The sequence below is a fragment of the Notothenia rossii genome (assembly GCF_949606895.1).
Source record: "Notothenia rossii genome assembly, chromosome: 8".
Classification (NCBI taxonomy): Eukaryota; Metazoa; Chordata; class Actinopteri; order Perciformes; family Nototheniidae; genus Notothenia; species Notothenia rossii.
In genome coordinates, this window is record NC_136906.1 from 22,563,962 (window position 1) to 22,580,186 (window position 16,225).

The 16,225-nt window shown below is 40.8% G+C and overlaps 1 protein-coding gene across 1 annotated transcript; it reads left to right on the forward strand.

Annotated features, from left to right (window-relative positions):
* Nucleotides 1-470: 470 nt before the first annotated feature.
* fbxl20 (F-box and leucine-rich repeat protein 20) lies at nt 471-15,417 on the forward strand. The gene is made up of 16 exons (XM_079645839.1): nt 471-651; nt 951-1,136; nt 4,437-4,498; nt 5,294-5,348; nt 5,501-5,575; nt 6,296-6,390; nt 6,510-6,578; nt 7,362-7,457; nt 7,800-7,926; nt 9,251-9,325; nt 9,907-10,037; nt 10,809-10,869; nt 11,032-11,076; nt 11,169-11,225; nt 11,328-11,540; nt 12,261-15,417. The coding sequence occupies exons 2-16, from the start codon at nt 1,095-1,097 to the stop codon at nt 12,366-12,368; spliced, it is 1,311 nt and encodes a 436-aa protein (XP_079501965.1). The 5' UTR covers nt 471-651; nt 951-1,094; the 3' UTR covers nt 12,369-15,417.
* Nucleotides 15,418-16,225: the final 808 nt, after the last annotated feature.

Genomic DNA, 16,225 nt, shown 5'->3' on the forward strand with positions numbered 1-16,225 from the left:
ACAGTAGGTTCCACGTTTAAAGCACTGTTGTCAACTGTCAAGCATGTTCCTTGGTTCGAATACGCAGAATGACGAGCAGCCATCATGGATGCTGATTGGCTCCACTGTCAAACTGGGGCGTGTCCAATGAAAAACAAGGAAGTGGTGTTTTCTACAATAATAACAAAGTTACAATGAATGCAATAGAATAAATAAGAGTTAATAATATACTCTAAGTCATTGATATGGTAAGTGTGTCTTAATAGGAACAATTGTTTGCTTATGTGCTCGATATAGCACACACATGTAATTGTGATAACAATTATGAGCGCTTTGTTGTACACTTCTATGACAGGGCCTTCTAGTGTAAACGACATTAAAAGCGCTATTTATTATTAGAGGAAGGCTGTCTGAAAGAGATCACAGACTATATGCCCAAGTAATTTAACTTGTCTTTCTTTGTCTTCAGGGGAGGCAATTTATACCGACCACCTGGGATAAAACTAAATTAATGTAACAAAGCTCTGAAAACCTGTTGCCTCTAGCCAGGCATTCGTGCTACGTGGGCTGTAGAAAGGTTGACACCCCACTTTGATATTTATCTTTGCTCATATGAGCTTGTAGCCTACTGGACCCGCACTGCGAGCTTTGGTTTTAAGGAGCAGCCAGCAAGTAAGTAGCCAGAGTCACTCGTGTGCATTGTGAAATAGGCCTATACATGCCTCGGTGCAATGTCTTTATATTTATTATTTTTTAAAGAGATGTAGGCGTAAGACCTGCTCCATTTTAGGCTGCCAGGTCCTATTCCTTTCGGTCTTTTGTGTGGATGGATGGGAAGCTGTGTAGGGGAGAGGAGGGGGAGGAGGTGAGGGCGAAGCAAGCAGATAAGAGAAGTGGCTTATTGGCTGTCTGCTGCCTGTAGCTGATATTCTTTTCATCAAAAATAAGAGGTATTGACGTTTGTTTTACAGGCCGAAAAACAACAACGACATCGCACCCCACTGAGAGGACGGTAGCATGATAGTCGTGGAGGGGAATCGGCGGAAGACGGCCCGTGTCTGTATTTTACTTCGCCTGCACCGAATCCATTGAGTCGGTAACCACCAGTGTCCGACATGGGGAAGGAGGTAAACGGTGTTTCGCGGAGTCGGTTTGAGGTGAGCTAACCATCAACATTACCTGACAGTCACTGACACGCATTCAACGTAGCTGTTTGACAAGTTAGGATATGGGCCTACACTGAGGCTGTCGCTGTATTTATTGTAAAACTGCGCTTATGGTGAGGCTGTTGATGCAGCTTCCGCAGTCAATGTTTGGGATTAGGTCAAATGCTGTTGTTTTGTTCAAACAACATATCCTAAGCATGGCATGTTATGTCGTTCAGGACTCGTGTCGCTATTATCAGTTAGCATACCCGACTGTTAATCGATGAATGAGAGGGCTTTAAAGGACCTCAAATGTTCCACTCGTTTCGCCGTCAAAACAAAGACACTAAGCACACCGAGGACAGCTCGCCTCCGACAGACATTAACATATGTATTAAGAAGACATGTGTGGGCTTCACTTTTCTAAGAAGCAGTTTTATTATGTTCTTCATATATGCCAGGGTGTGATTATTTACCGACTTTATTTGTTGGGGAGTCTGTCGAGCCGTATTGTTGTGAATGGCCGCTGCGGTTGTGGGGGCCTCGGGTAGTGACTGCTACATGAACCCCCTGTTAGGACGGACACTATCAACAAATAGGCCCAAGCCACCCCGATGTAACACACCATAACCTGTTATGATAGCACCAGGGCCACATTGAAGCTACACACATATGCTACGGTGTTATGTAGCATTTACCATTGAGTAAACTTTGTGTCGCAGCCGCAAGAAGCGTAGCTGAATATGTTGGTGAAACTTGCACTCAAACGCTTTGGATCCGGCCGTTGACATTGGGCGGCGTGGCCTGTGCACTTGGTGTTGTCTAATCCCCGACTAGCGTGGGATTTGTGTGTGGTTTTATTTATTTTTAACGGTGCAACAGCTGACTACTCGGAAGATTCAGGCCGTTACCTTCTGGCCCGACAGCTGCGGTAGAGCTGCTGTGTTAAGTTAAGGGTATTTGGGGTAGGAAACCGGAAGTGCCACGAACTAGACTTCAAATTAAAATGGGCACATCTTTTAATTTTTTTTTAATTTGAGGGAACTGTTTTAAAGATTGTTCGTGGGAGAAAACACCACTCTTTTTTTCGTAGTCTCCTAGTATTGGTTTAGCGGCAAATGTGGTTTTAATTATGTATACTTTTGAGTATACATTTTACAAATCAGCTCCCTTCACTTTGCTTTAGAAAAAAAAACATTGTCCATATACTATTTCTAATATGTATGTATCATCCTGTATTAATCCTAGTCAGTATATGTAGACATTATAAAACAGTGATGTCTCCATTGGGGCAGTAAATAATAAACATAATGTGAACACGTTTAAAAGTCCATCAGGAATAAATTACTTCTCAATTGGTTGGGTCGGATCTCATAGGGTATCTAAGTATAACATTGAGTGTCTGTTACAAATCTTTGATAACAAAACTTAAAATTGTGTTTAAGTTTATCTGAGAAACTCATGCAGTCTGTGAAATGTTTAATGGAATGATTGATCTGATATTTTACCTTTTTTAAAAGGTAAATATGTCATATATTTCTTAGTTTGTTTGTCAAAGACAATGCTTATTCTTATTTGGTTGATTTTGAAAAGAAATGCAATGTATCTAGGCTTCCAAGTAGTTGAAACATATAGGATTAAAACACAATACATCCTTTTGGCTTATTTCACTTGTCCAGAGTTAGCCCAGTAGTCTAATTGTAAAAAGCCCGAAGCCTGAGACTTGAGATCAAATAGTTACAAAAGCAATTTCTAAACTGTTTGTGGGGAGAGTTTTATTTTAGCAGGCATTTCCAGAAACTTCCTCTTGCACTTTGTCTGGCTTTACTGCTCTGCAGCAGATAGTGATATGATGAATACCAGCTCTAAACAAAAGAATACAGCCCTCTGAAAAGTTGACGGGCATTAATGATCCCTAATTCTATTTCCGAAATAAATAGGAATTCATTTATATTAGTTTGTGTCAGAATCTCAAGCGAAAACATACAAAACGATTTTTCCAAAAGATATATTCACTTTGTGTTTTGCTTTACAATAATCTCTAGCTGGCGGTTACAGCTCACCCAGTTTTCTACCTCCTGCCAGGCCTGCTTCACTAGCTATAGCTGACCAGTGGAGAAAACATAATGCTCTGCATTCATGCAGGATCAGGTTCATTTTTTGTTAGATTACAAAAGGGGACAGTGTATGCCTGTCGACCATGCGCATCTGCTTCTTTGGAAATGGCCCTGGATTATTTGGCCACAAAGTAGCGCTGTGGAAGGCGAGCTGTCAGTCAATTTGCCCTAAATCCAAATGTGAAATTTCTGTCCTTTATACCTCGTCACAATTTCAAACGTCTGCGCTGGCAGGCAGACCCTAGACAGCTGTGATTTTGTGGAGTTTGTCTGTTTATCAGAGAGACATAGAAAGGCTATGACCCCGAGAAGGCTGGATTTCTAAAACGGCAGACCTGTCAGTTTGTTTTTATGAACTGATGAATAGAATTTGTGTAAGTCCCTCAAAATCAGAAACTATTGTGAATAAGGTTTAAGGGCAGACACCTATAATAAAAAAGGCACACAGTAAATTATGTTAATACCCATGAATCAATGTATTTACACAATCAATTTTTAATTTTTAATTTTGGGATCATGGATGCTTCATATTTGTAACTGTAAATAATTGTCCAAATAAGAACATGCTAATTCCTTGTTGATGTAGACACAGAAGTTTGCCTCTTGTAAATATCATGTGCATGTTTTATTTACACACTTAAGCCCCCGCCTCTCAATTACTCTGTCCCCTGTTTAGATTTATCTTCCAAAGAATCTATGGAGGAAAATGCATTTGGCCAGATGTTGCTTTATTTGCCTTCTTGCGACTCTGTGAATGACGGTCTTAGTTCTGCAAATCCAGCTTACAAATTATGGAAACCCTAGTCATCAATAACTGTGTGTGTATTTAAGTATCTGGATCTTGATACATGCTTCTGTGTACTTGGCTTTTTCTGTGGGTCAAGGACCTGTATTTGCTGAAACAACATACAATGATTTGTGTGGAAATGCCTTCTGTTTGAAGAATGTGGACCAATTTGTTGTAGACTCTCAAACTATATATTGTAACTAATTCCAGGGTAAATCCTCAGTAAATACTGATGGAAATGTAACAGTATAAACAACACCGGAATCATGGGGAAAATATGGATGTTGCACTAATTTTGCTTCTAGAAAATGTCTCTTTGTTTTTATGCTGGGGTTGTCCTTGTGTGAGGCGATTGGATAGAGGGGGCCCTGCCTACCAGGACTAATATTATCCTCTGCAACCTTTCAGATGTTCACAAATAGTGATGAGGCGGTCATCAATAAGAAGCTGCCCAAGGAGCTGTTATTACGGTGAGTGACATTTCAAAACACTTAAATCAGAATCTCTTTAGGGCTTTTGTCAAGTGAAAAGGGCATTATTGTATACTCCCCTCCCTTCCTACATTCCCAAACGGCACATCCAATCATACACAAAAGCACAATTGGCCTTGCACTACGCTCCTTCTCAACAACCTCCAAATGTTGTGCATTTCTTTCACAAACATATACTGTTGTGTTTACATGCCCCTTAGCAAATATTTTTAACTAAACTAACCACTGAGATGCAAGTTTCTCCTCATTCCTCACCCTACTACAGTCACATTGTAATTAAAAACAGATGCCTATAAAGCATTGAAATCAAGTTCAGGCTAAAAAATATAAATAAAATCCAAGAGCCCAAGAGCACACAGCAAATGAAGGCCATAACTCCAGCCTCGGCCTCGTCAGCCCAGCTGCCTGTGCTGTGGGCCAGGTTCATCACCCTGATTTGTGAGGCTGGCAGGCTGCAATGGGACTCACTGCATCCCTGCCTCAACACTAACACAGGTTTTGCTGCATTGAGCGAAGCTTATAGTAAGTTTCCAGCTCTATTGCTTAGAAGCAGATTGCGTGTCTTCCTCTCCAGGTCCCTCTCTTTGAATAAACACATCTCTCTTACAAACAGGGTACATACATTTTTAGTCAAAGACAATATTAGCTGTTTTACTGACACCCGTGTGTTGTGAGGGTGAGCAGAAGCAGGGTTGAGTTGGGCGGTTTACTCTAAAGAGGAAGCTTCTCGCAGCTGGAATCAGGGTCTCTAAACCGTCCCTTTCTGTCTTCCAGAATCTTCTCCTTTCTGGATGTGGTGACACTCTGTCGCTGTGCCCAGGTCTCACGGGTGAGTCTGTGTTCACCAGGTGTGTGTATCCATGTGTGGGTATGCATATGTGCTTGACTGTGCCTGTTTGTCTGTGTGTTTTAGTGTGTGTATGTGGTATGTTTGAGAACAAACTTGACCCTAAACGTCTGTTTCTTCCCCCCTGCTCTCAGTCCTGGAACGTTCTGGCCTTGGATGGCAGCAACTGGCAACGCATCGACCTCTTCGACTTTCAGAGGGACATTGAGGTGAGTAAATCTGATCTTCATTTACTTTACTCCTACCTTTAACTTCAGTCCTTGTTATTTACTCTTCCCTTCACGCTAAAAGGAGTACTCAAGCCCAACATGATCGTTGGTATGCCAGTGACTCACCCTGTGTTACCTTGATTTGTGAAGAAAAACGTTTCTCACTAAAAGAGGTCGAAGAATCAAAAAACAAAGAAGTCTTTTGATGAATTGAAGTAAATGGGGTCCATGTTTGACAAATCTTTCGCAAAACATCCTTTCACTAACACCCCCACAATCTCGAGCGTATAAACAAAGTCCTACGTACTTAGTCCTATGCTCACTACTTCCTAAACACATGTATTTTTCTAAAACCTTATTATTTGATTCTATTCTCACTACAGTACTTGTAGCACGTCTCTGCGAGCTTGACACTGTTTCTGTGGAGATAAATGAGACTTCGATATCTATTGTTTGTAAACGGATGTGGTGATATTAGTTTTGCTCTTCTTAAACGTGGCCCCCATTTATCTGAATTCAATACCTCTTTGGATTCTTTATTCAACGTGGACTCATGCTGGAAAAAACAAGTTCTCTTTAAGAGTTCAACGTAACACTGGGTGAGTAGTTGATTTTAAAGTAATAGTTTTTGAAGGGAATGTTTTTATTTGCTATGTTATTACTTTAAGTTGAGGTTTAGAAGCAGATACAGTCGGCTGAAATAATTGTTTTTGGTTGCAGGGCCGGGTCGTGGAGAACATCTCGAAGCGATGTGGGGGGTTCCTCAGGAAGCTGAGCCTGCGGGGGTGTCTGGGTGTGGGTGACAGCGCCCTGAGGTGAGTTTGGAGAGGACATGGCCTGACAGAAATCTTAGTTCTAGTTCAGAGTCTGGGGGGAGCGACACCAGCGAGTTCTGTGTAACTGACATCACATAAACAGTGTTTTTTCTCCGTAGGACTTTCTCGCAGAACTGCAGGAACATCGAGCTGCTTAGTCTGAACGGCTGCACCAAAATCACTGACAGGTATGCTTATGTGTCTTTTGAAAGGCAGTCTGATGAATTCTACAGATCTTTTTATGTGTATTTATTATGTGTATTGGTAAGTTCTTGCCTAGTTATTTGAAAACTATTGTGTATCTTGTTGTGTCTATATCAGGGGTCTCAAAACTTTTTTCACCGAGGGCCACATACACAAAGATATATGAAGGCTAGGCCACTCACTAGAGGTGAGGTATATTGCCTCATATGCTAAGCTATAAGTTAGCAAAATCAATCAAATGTAGGTCAATTAAGCTTGATACTTGAAAATGCTTTAAGAAACACAACAGCCTACATCACAGCTCTCCATAGGGTTTCATTTATTTTTGCAGATCATCCCTTAAAACAGAAGCTTCAGAAGCTTCAGATTGCTTATAAAAAGATTTGTTATGCAAGTAAGTGATTGGGCTTTTTATATGAACTAAGATTAGTTTGAAAATGTTTCCAACTTTAATTGATTGAATTTATTTGAAAAGTGCACACACATGAATACTTCGATATATATACATATATATTTAATTAGTACAATATATGACAAGCACCAGTTTAATTTGTGGGCCATATTTCATTATACTATTTGAATTAGCTGAGGTTCGTTTCAAAATGGGTCGCAGGCCGCATTTGGCCCCCGGGCTGTAGTTTGGACACCCCTGGTCTATAGGTTAATTGTAAAGCACATTGTTAAACTGGTTTTGATATTAGCTATAATAAACGTTGTTATTATTATTACTTCTGCTTGAAGTGGCTCATTGTCTTTCTCCTCTGCAGCACGTGTAATAGCCTCAGTAAGTTCTGTCCAAAGCTGAAGCACCTGGACCTCGCCTCCTGTACCTCAATCACCAACCTGTCACTCAAAGCTCTCAGGTGTGTACGGTCAACATTGTGTTGTACACTTCCACTGCATTTACAACATCTAAAACACCCAGATTCAACACTCGGATACAAGCTTACATCCCTCATTTATGTCCTTTGTTCAACCCACAATTGTAACAAATCAGCTTTAATGAAATACTCCCATACTTTACAATCCTAGTGTATTTAGTTTGCACAAAAGGTTTGTCAGATTTCCCTCACATTGTGTACTTTCTGTGTACATTCTGTCCTGTATATTCTCTCCCTCTCTCATTGCTGCTTTCTTGTTTTGCGATCTTCGTCTGGTTTTGTTTCCATCTTCTTTCCTGACCTTTCCTTATTTCCTCTTGTCAGTGAGGGCTGTCCCCTGCTGGAGCAGCTCAACATCTCCTGGTGTGATCAGGTCACCAAGGACGGCATCCAGGCCCTGGTGCGCTGCTGTCCTGGGCTCAAAGGCCTTTTCCTCAAGGGATGCACACAGGTATGCCCAATTATTTCTATTCTGTTATTTCTGCCCCCATTTGTATTGGTTTTATGTCCTATATATATTAATGTTGGAGGAGCCTGGGACTTAAGTTGTTCATTGCCATATCTACACTGTAGCTACTGTGCATATGACAATAAAGCCTTGAATCTTGAATCTTAATCAAAATGTTATCGAAATCCCAATATCTGAATCACATTAAGCGTAATATTTGTCAAAATATCTGAAAGTATTTTGGTGCTGCAGAGAAGTCCTGGCCTAAAATGGTATTCTACCAACAAGATCATTTTAATATTGGTTTTTAATGTTTAATTATTGTAGGATTGTTTTCTTTTTTTCACAAATTTACTTTTTAGGAGCCCTTGATTTAGGTAAATTCTTGATTGAGCTTTGAATTTAAACATTTTATATAAAATACATTATGAGTAACCTTAGCCGATATTGGAAAACTGTTCAGCACTGCACTAGGTTTAACGGTTTTTGTACATTTCTTCATAGCAGCCATCACTTATCTCACCAACTACCAAGTTCCTCTTATTTTCGTTCTAATACAAGCAGTTGCTGCTACTGCAAACACTTCCTGTGCAGTAGAGTATTTCTGAGGAACGCCATGCCAGACACTGTTTACAGCAAATGTGAACGCCTTCATATAGCACCATCCGGTTCTATTAACAGTCAACACTGCAGTGTGAAAATACAACCACATATGTATTTAGGGTTGTCACAAATAATCTATTTAAAGGACAAAACAAATCACAACAGAGGCTGTGTTGCCAGAGCCGTCGATTCAACCTAACAGTCATTTTAACGTTTGTTCAATTATATTGTGTTGAATCGAGATGTGTTTGTTTATAGAACAACTCTTTATATCAGTGACAGTAGAGGGGTTAGGTGTGATAATCCTTATATGTTGGTTTGTTAGATTCTTTTTGGTACATGTTATTGCCATTGTTGTATTTCCTTCCTTTTTAGGCAGACTGGCTTATCAATACAATGTGTTATTTAACAATCTTACCGTTTTTATTGCTGTAGTGTATATCTTTCTTGCCAGACACGTCTGCTATTTATTCAATTAGAGTTTATCTTCACTTTAAAGCTACTACTTAGATTTGTATCATTCACGATATTTCCTTTTGGCCCATATGAATGTGAAATCATGTCTTTGCTGTAAAAGAGGGCAATGCTAGTTCCCTGAATAGACAATGTTGGATGATGATGATGATGATGATGATGATACATTTACCAAATAATAATAGTACTAAATGTATTATCAAAGTACCAAACATTAATGAATGTTCCCCCCCCCCCCCCCCCCCCCCAGTTAGAGGACGAGGCTCTGAAGCACATCGGGGCTCACTGTCCGGAGCTGGTCACACTCAACCTGCAGACATGTTCAGTAAGTACAGACAACAAGGCGAGAAGATGAAGGTGGAGAACGTCCTTTTTTTCTTTTGCAATTTCACTGACATTTTTCAAATTGAATGCTCGTCTGCTAAATTATTTTAAAAACCAAGTACACAATGTGCCTTTCAACTCCAATCTCATTGTGGACTTCCAGCTGTTACAGCCTATAATCCACACAACGCGTATATATTTCTCTGGCGGTGCCCATCTTCAAAATCCCCCTCCTTCAGCACCTCCTGAATGCTCTTCATCTCTCCATCTTCTTCTCATCTCACACCTTAGGATCTCATCATCTCCTCTTGTCCCAGATGCTCCTTCTCTTCCCTTTCCCTTGCCTAGCTTTTTCTCACCTATCTATCCTCGGCCTGATCTCCAAAGAGTTTTCTTGAGCTATGCTTGAAACTAAAAATGCAAGGAAAAAGAAATTGCTCTCATTTGCTGAGTGTCGAGGTGGTATTCATGAATAAATATGTTATATTACAAATAGCTACTTTTATGCAAAGGAAAAGTTTTCTCATCTACCCTTTAGATTTAAGTGTCTCACAAACACTACTCTTGTTTTTCTGTGAGCAGCAGATCACAGATGAGGGCCTCATCACAATCTGCAGGGGCAGTCACCGCCTGCAGTCTCTGTGTGTGTCGGGCTGCGCCAACATCACAGACGCCATCCTGCACGCCCTGGGACAGAACTGCCCTCGCCTCAGGTCAATGCAAACACATACACACTGTTCCTCACACTGAGGCACGCACCACTTCCTAGACACTGCACATGTGGATTATTTCTTTACATTTATTCTGAAAATCTGTTTATTTTATTGAGTCATTATCGTCTCTACGCTGTAACGCAGTTTTACTTGAGGACTATATATTAAATTAAAGTATTCTGATTGAAACTCTAGATCCTTGAAAACTGATAGCTTTCTTTGACTGAAATCCACTTAATTATGTTATTCTCTCTTGCATTTTTGATTCGTGCTAACACGTTTTTAACACTTAATGTATGATTGAATTGCTTTCAGGGAAGGATGTTTTTGTCATTGTCAAATATTTGTAATAAAAACTCTTAACAAGAAGGGAATTCCCTAATTACACGCAGACCTCATTGAAGGCTGTTTAAATAAGTGACAAATAATGTGTGTATCTGCTCTGTGATTTCAATCAGCTGCAAATTGATGTTTTTCTTTCTTGGCCCATGCTACACCGTTTAACCAAGTTTCAAGAAAATTCTGGCCAGTTTTTTCTGCAATCCTTCTGACAAACAGGCTATTAAGATCAATGACCTCCTTTGCAGAGGTAATGGATAATCCTGCCATAAAATTGAAGCATGGAGAATAAGAATCTGATGGCTAAGAACACAAACATTGGCCTTTCTGCAGTAAAGCTATCTCAAGCTGTAATACAGTAGATCCTGATAGATTACCAGACTGTAAGTAGTGCTATTGAATAACTCTCTGCTCCTCTTTTTCTCATTTCAGAATACTAGAAGTGGCTCGCTGCTCTCAGCTTACAGACGTGGGCTTCACTACATTAGCAAGGGTGAGTGTGCCATCTTGGTTACATGCAAAGACTTAATGAACACACATTTGAAGTTGATGTCTCATTTGCTTTCATTCCAAAATCATCTTGAAAACCAAATATTTCCACATTCCCAACGCTATATCAGACATTCCCCTCTGTTTGTCACTTTCTCTGCTGCAGAATTGTCATGAGCTTGAGAAAATGGATTTAGAAGAATGTGTGCAGGTAAGTAAACAAACCCAGCAACACAAATACGTTTCCCGCTGCTGTTGCACGAAGACTGCAGCTGTGACATTTGTCTTTTTCTGTCTCCTCAGATCACGGATGGAACACTCATCCAGCTGTCTATCCACTGTCCTCGTTTGCAAGTCCTGGTGAGTGTCATTAGCCACTCCTGTAGCATTTACCCAAACCCCAGCACATCTTGTTCTGGCAGACAGCTGAGTAATGGAGCTCCTGTGTTGGTCCTCCTGTAGAGCCTGTCTCACTGCGAGCTGATCACGGATGACGGCATCAGACACCTGGGCGGCGGCCCCTGCGCTCACGACCGCTTGGAGGTGATCGAGCTGGACAACTGCCCCCTCATCACAGACGCCTCGCTGGAGCACCTGAAGAGCTGCCACAGTCTGGACCGCATCGAGCTCTACGACTGCCAGCAGATCACCCGCGCAGGCATCAAGAGACTAAGGGTGAGTTGTGTGGACTGACATTAGTGAGAAAGCGCTGATTCATATCTAGAATGTACTGTAAGCGCCACATTTGTGAACCTCAATTTTGGTGCAAGGTTGTTTTCATTGACCAGTGATGGTATGTTTTAATTGCCTTTTTTTAAGGTAATGATGTTGTAACCCTAACTGCCCATTGGTTGTGAGTTCAGGCTCAAATATCCAGGCTAGTTTTGGACTATGGAAGGTTATTAATTGAAGTAAAGAAGTCCTTTACCAAAACAGCTTATCACCTCTCAACCTTATAACCTGTGTAAGCTCCGTGCTGCAACACATAATGTATTCAAAATGTGTTCTGTTTTAAAGAAAACTCAATAAGGCAACTTATTAATGAAAGTGTGTTGAAAGTACAAACTATTTAGAGAAGTATATTTATAGTCAGTTCGGTGTGGAGCAACTAACTTCCTGGGTAGTAGTAGTGATTTAAATGATGCATGAAATTCAAGATGGCCTATCATTTCAGCTTCAAAACAAAGATTGATTTTTATGAAGACATATATGTTTCCATCAGTCTGGTAAGGGAAGCAACCGAGTTTTAGATGTCAAAGATTCATTCCACTTTATCCAAATTAAACTCAGTCGGCTCTCCACCCAAACAGTGATGAATCAAGTGAGTGGAATGTTTGTATTTCAAGTATTTGTACAATCTATTAAGACATTTTTCATTATTTTCTCTCTCTCTAGACCCATCTGCCTAACATCAAAGTGCATGCGTACTTTGCCCCCGTCACTCCGCCCCCCTCCGTCGGGGGCAGCCGTCAGAGGTTTTGCCGCTGTTGCGTCCTGCTATGATGTAAAGACAACATCCCCCCCCCCCCTTCCCATTCCCTCGAACACGCTCCCCGCAGCTCGTCACTTGACCCCTGACCTGCTGTCCTCCTCCTGGCACCCCGTCAGAGTACGTGCTGGTGTGCCCCCCCCGCCCCACCACCCTTTTGAGCTGCAGAGAGAGGGAGAGAGCCGAAACACTCTACAAGATCTTGGGTAACTTTCCCCCAAAAAACATTCCCCAATCTCTCCTCAAACACAAATACAGGTCATGCACAGCTGACTCTCCGATGTGCACACACACATTTAAACACACAGATTTACTCTTCAAAGAATGTCACAACATTCCTGGTCTGTGATCAGTGGACAAACCACTATTACAAAGAGGGTTATATCAAATACAATGCGGTCCCTACTGTTCAAGGGTTTTAACTCTCAATCATATAAAGTAAATAATAATATTCAAATCCAAAAACCGTCGTTCTGTATTTGAGAAGAGTCATACTACTTATTTAGCACTTTGAGACAGATTACAGTCATAGCCTTTAAACAGAAAATTGAAAAAGCCCTCTTAACCTCTCACAAATCCTTCCCTCAGTGTTAACAGCTACCTCTAGACGGGAACTGCACTTGAGTAGATCCCGTGTTAGCTTTGTTCTGCAGTTTATGTCGAAAAGAGCAGTGATGCAGCTAGTAAACTGCCGACACCTCCAACACACACATAGAAAGCAGCAGAAAGCCTATTTTTGTGATTTAAAAAAAAGACTTGCAGCTATTTGCACTTACAGTAAAGCAAGGATGAGACACTTTAAAAAGATGACCATCTCAGACTGTCATTCTACTAACAACACACACAACTACAAATCTCCATGCACACACTGAGCTTGCTACACCCGTACCCTCGCCTCTCTCTGTCTCTCTGTTACAATCAGATGCGTCAATATACTGAAGAGGAAAAAAGACAAAGTTTAATATTTTTCTAAAAATGGACCCCAATTAAGACTCACAAGTTGGGTCTCGAAAAGATGCCAAATGTTGCATGTAACACCTCTAGTTTTTTAAAATCGAATTGTAAATATATTTGGACTGCGGAGTCCGAGAGTCAAAGCCAGCTAAACGACAGATGATGTTATGAGGTCAGGGCAGAGGTTTCTGTCAATGGGTCTTTCCGAGGGAACTATGGCGACGCTCACACATGCTGGGTAAAGTGTCTTCGAGATATGTGCTGGCGCTTAATGGACCATCAAAATGAGCCGTCACTTAATCTGGAGTTTGACAGAAGAACTGACTGTGACTGGACTCTGAAAGATTCTGTCAACAGCAGAAACAGACGCTCTTTTGACTGGAGAAAAAAAAAAGTCTGACATTCATGTTGTCAGACGAGAAGAATGGAAAGAAAAGGCCAACTGAAAACAATCCAAGTACGTTTATTTTCAGTAAGTTTGATTTCATTTAGTTGATCTTGTTTTTGCATTGGTGACGTTTCTGATGACGAGGAAGTGGTGTGCAGCGGTGACGGGATGCATCGGGGACTTTTCGCCTCCCATGAGGACTTGCAGCGTGTGACACCCTGCCAGCTGTGACGCTGCCCGATGTATAGACCAGATCAGTCACTGAAGGAGGAAGTCAACTGAATCTTGAGCGCACAATTCTGGCCTACTGACAGATATGATAGAATGATTTTTGTCTCATCGGAGGGCGATAATGGACTTCGGAGCCACGCCCTATGAAGTATTGAAGCCTTTTTCTTATGGATTATCTTCTCCTGCACTTGCACCTGCTTTATTCTGTCTCATTTTCTTCCAATTTTCTTTTTATAAATGTGTCTTTTACTGCTTTTCTTTCTGATTTCCTCCACCTTTTTCTTTTCTCTTCTTTCGCAGTTCTGTTTTGGTGTGGTTTGGATTGCGCCTGCTTTGTGTTTGAAGTCATGAGTTCAGTGTCTCCAAGTTGAGTTTGAGCCCTCTTCCAGTCCTCAGTTTTGATCTGATGGTGTTTGTGTTTTTATTCAGAGTTTATTGTTACTAAATGTCCAGAGTGTAGCCTTTGTCTAGGGGAAGTGTTGGAGCCAGTGCAATTGTAATAAATGTTCAAATCTGAGTTGGATTTTTTTTAAATGTGAGTTGAGAAGGGGTTCACAATGACATATACCGGTATGTATGATGTAGGTTCTTCTTATTGTATGTTTTCATCAAGGGGAAGTCGTCAGGATGGCTTTTCAGGCATAGTTTGCCACATTAGCAGATTCAGATTTTTCTCCCATATGCACGCTGACCTTCATTTTATGCCTTGCCCTCTCAAAATGCACCCTGCCCAAAAACTAAATCTATAATGACTGTTCTATTCACTTTGAGATCTGGCGGCTTCAGCAGGCGGAATAATACAAACCGCGATGATTCAGTGTAATCCAGTCTAATCTGTTTTGTTTGAATGGGGGTTTACGGGAGATTAGGGAACAATTTAGAGTCAAGATGGCGGATATATGTATTCTGTCACTTGCCTTTGGGGTTAAGGAGGTTAACTGGAGGAAAAAGGAGAGGTTCGCAGGATTACAGACTGTGAGCCTGGTTGTTAAAACCCTTAGCGTGCACTGTTTGTTGCAGTGCTCCTTACACTAGTGCTCAAACAAGTCCGACACATTGAAGGGATTACAGGTCATCTTTGACCTGCTCCGGATGGTTTTATATGAACAAAAGAAATGTTATATCAGTCTTTTCATGGTACAGTATACACTACAGGCTCTACAAAGCAAACTTATTTTTCCTCACAGTATCAAACACCGCTTCGTCCTTCTGTCAGACCTTCCACCTGTTCATTCGGAGGTCGAGATTCTGTGCTCTGGATGTGTTTGGGACATAAAACAAACACTGGAGTGAGGACAGAGGACAAGAGATGAATCCAAGGTGTTTCTTCATCCAAAATTGACACCTGAGAAAATTCAAAAACAATTTTGACAATGACTGTAGCTCATATAATTACTGTAAATCTTTTCCTTTTTTTTCTTTCTTTTTTTATTAACCGATATAAATGAATATGTACGTATGAATAAATAAATATATACCTATATTATTAAGACGTCTGGATTTCTCTCTGGTGTTGAACTTGTTCTCAATTCAAAGCTAACGGTCGTTTCTGGTTGTCTGACAGCAGATGGCAGCAATGACTCAGTTGTAATGCTCACTCCATCACTGCAGGTCTGATCTCAGGCCAACTGGAGGCAGGGTTCAGGGTCTGTCAGCTTATTTAATTAGTCCAATTGATTTTCTTTAGTCAGGGTTAAAGTGAGTTAAACCTCCAGTTCCCAGACTGCTATACATGGTTTATTTGAAATAAAATGATCCGAGGTGAATAGTTTGTTAATATACATATTCTTGTGAACTTTAACCTTCAAATTCTTTATAAAAACATGTACACTGTAAACGTTTTTATTTCTATTCAACAAAACCACAACTGCAATGTTTGTTAAATAAGGGTTTATGTGTTGATTGCTGTTACAATTTCTTTCTTCTTGCCACAGCAGGGTACATTTGATATTGAGGACCAAATAAGCCACATCAGAACACACAAGTGGACATGCTTTACTTTTCCTTTCAGTTATAAAGATGAAAATATATTGTAGGATTAGAACTTGCACTTGGGTAATAGAAGATTTTTTGTCTAGTCCATTTAAAACAATAGTCAAGCGTCCATATGAACATTTAGTCAATTCTGTGTTTGCTTACGTACACATTTCTGAGGTGAAATCACAGATGAACAATCACGATCAATTTGTTCCAGTGGAAAAAGCAGCAGCTCTGGCCCTGTTACTGCACCATGACGACTGCTGTCATGGCTGGGAGTTGTCTTCCGCCGCATGGGACTCATTTTCTTCGTCTCATCCT

Coding starts and splice junctions, on each gene's coding strand:
- fbxl20 (XM_079645839.1), top strand. CDS start 1,095: ATGGGGAAGGAGGTAAACGGTGTTTCGCGGAGTCGGTTTGAG. Junction 6,579..7,361: donor TGCACCAAAATCACTGACAG/GTATGCTTATGT, acceptor TCTCCTCTGCAG/CACGTGTAATAGCCTCAGTA. Junction 11,226..11,327: donor GTCCTCGTTTGCAAGTCCTG/GTGAGTGTCATT, acceptor GTCCTCCTGTAG/AGCCTGTCTCACTGCGAGCT.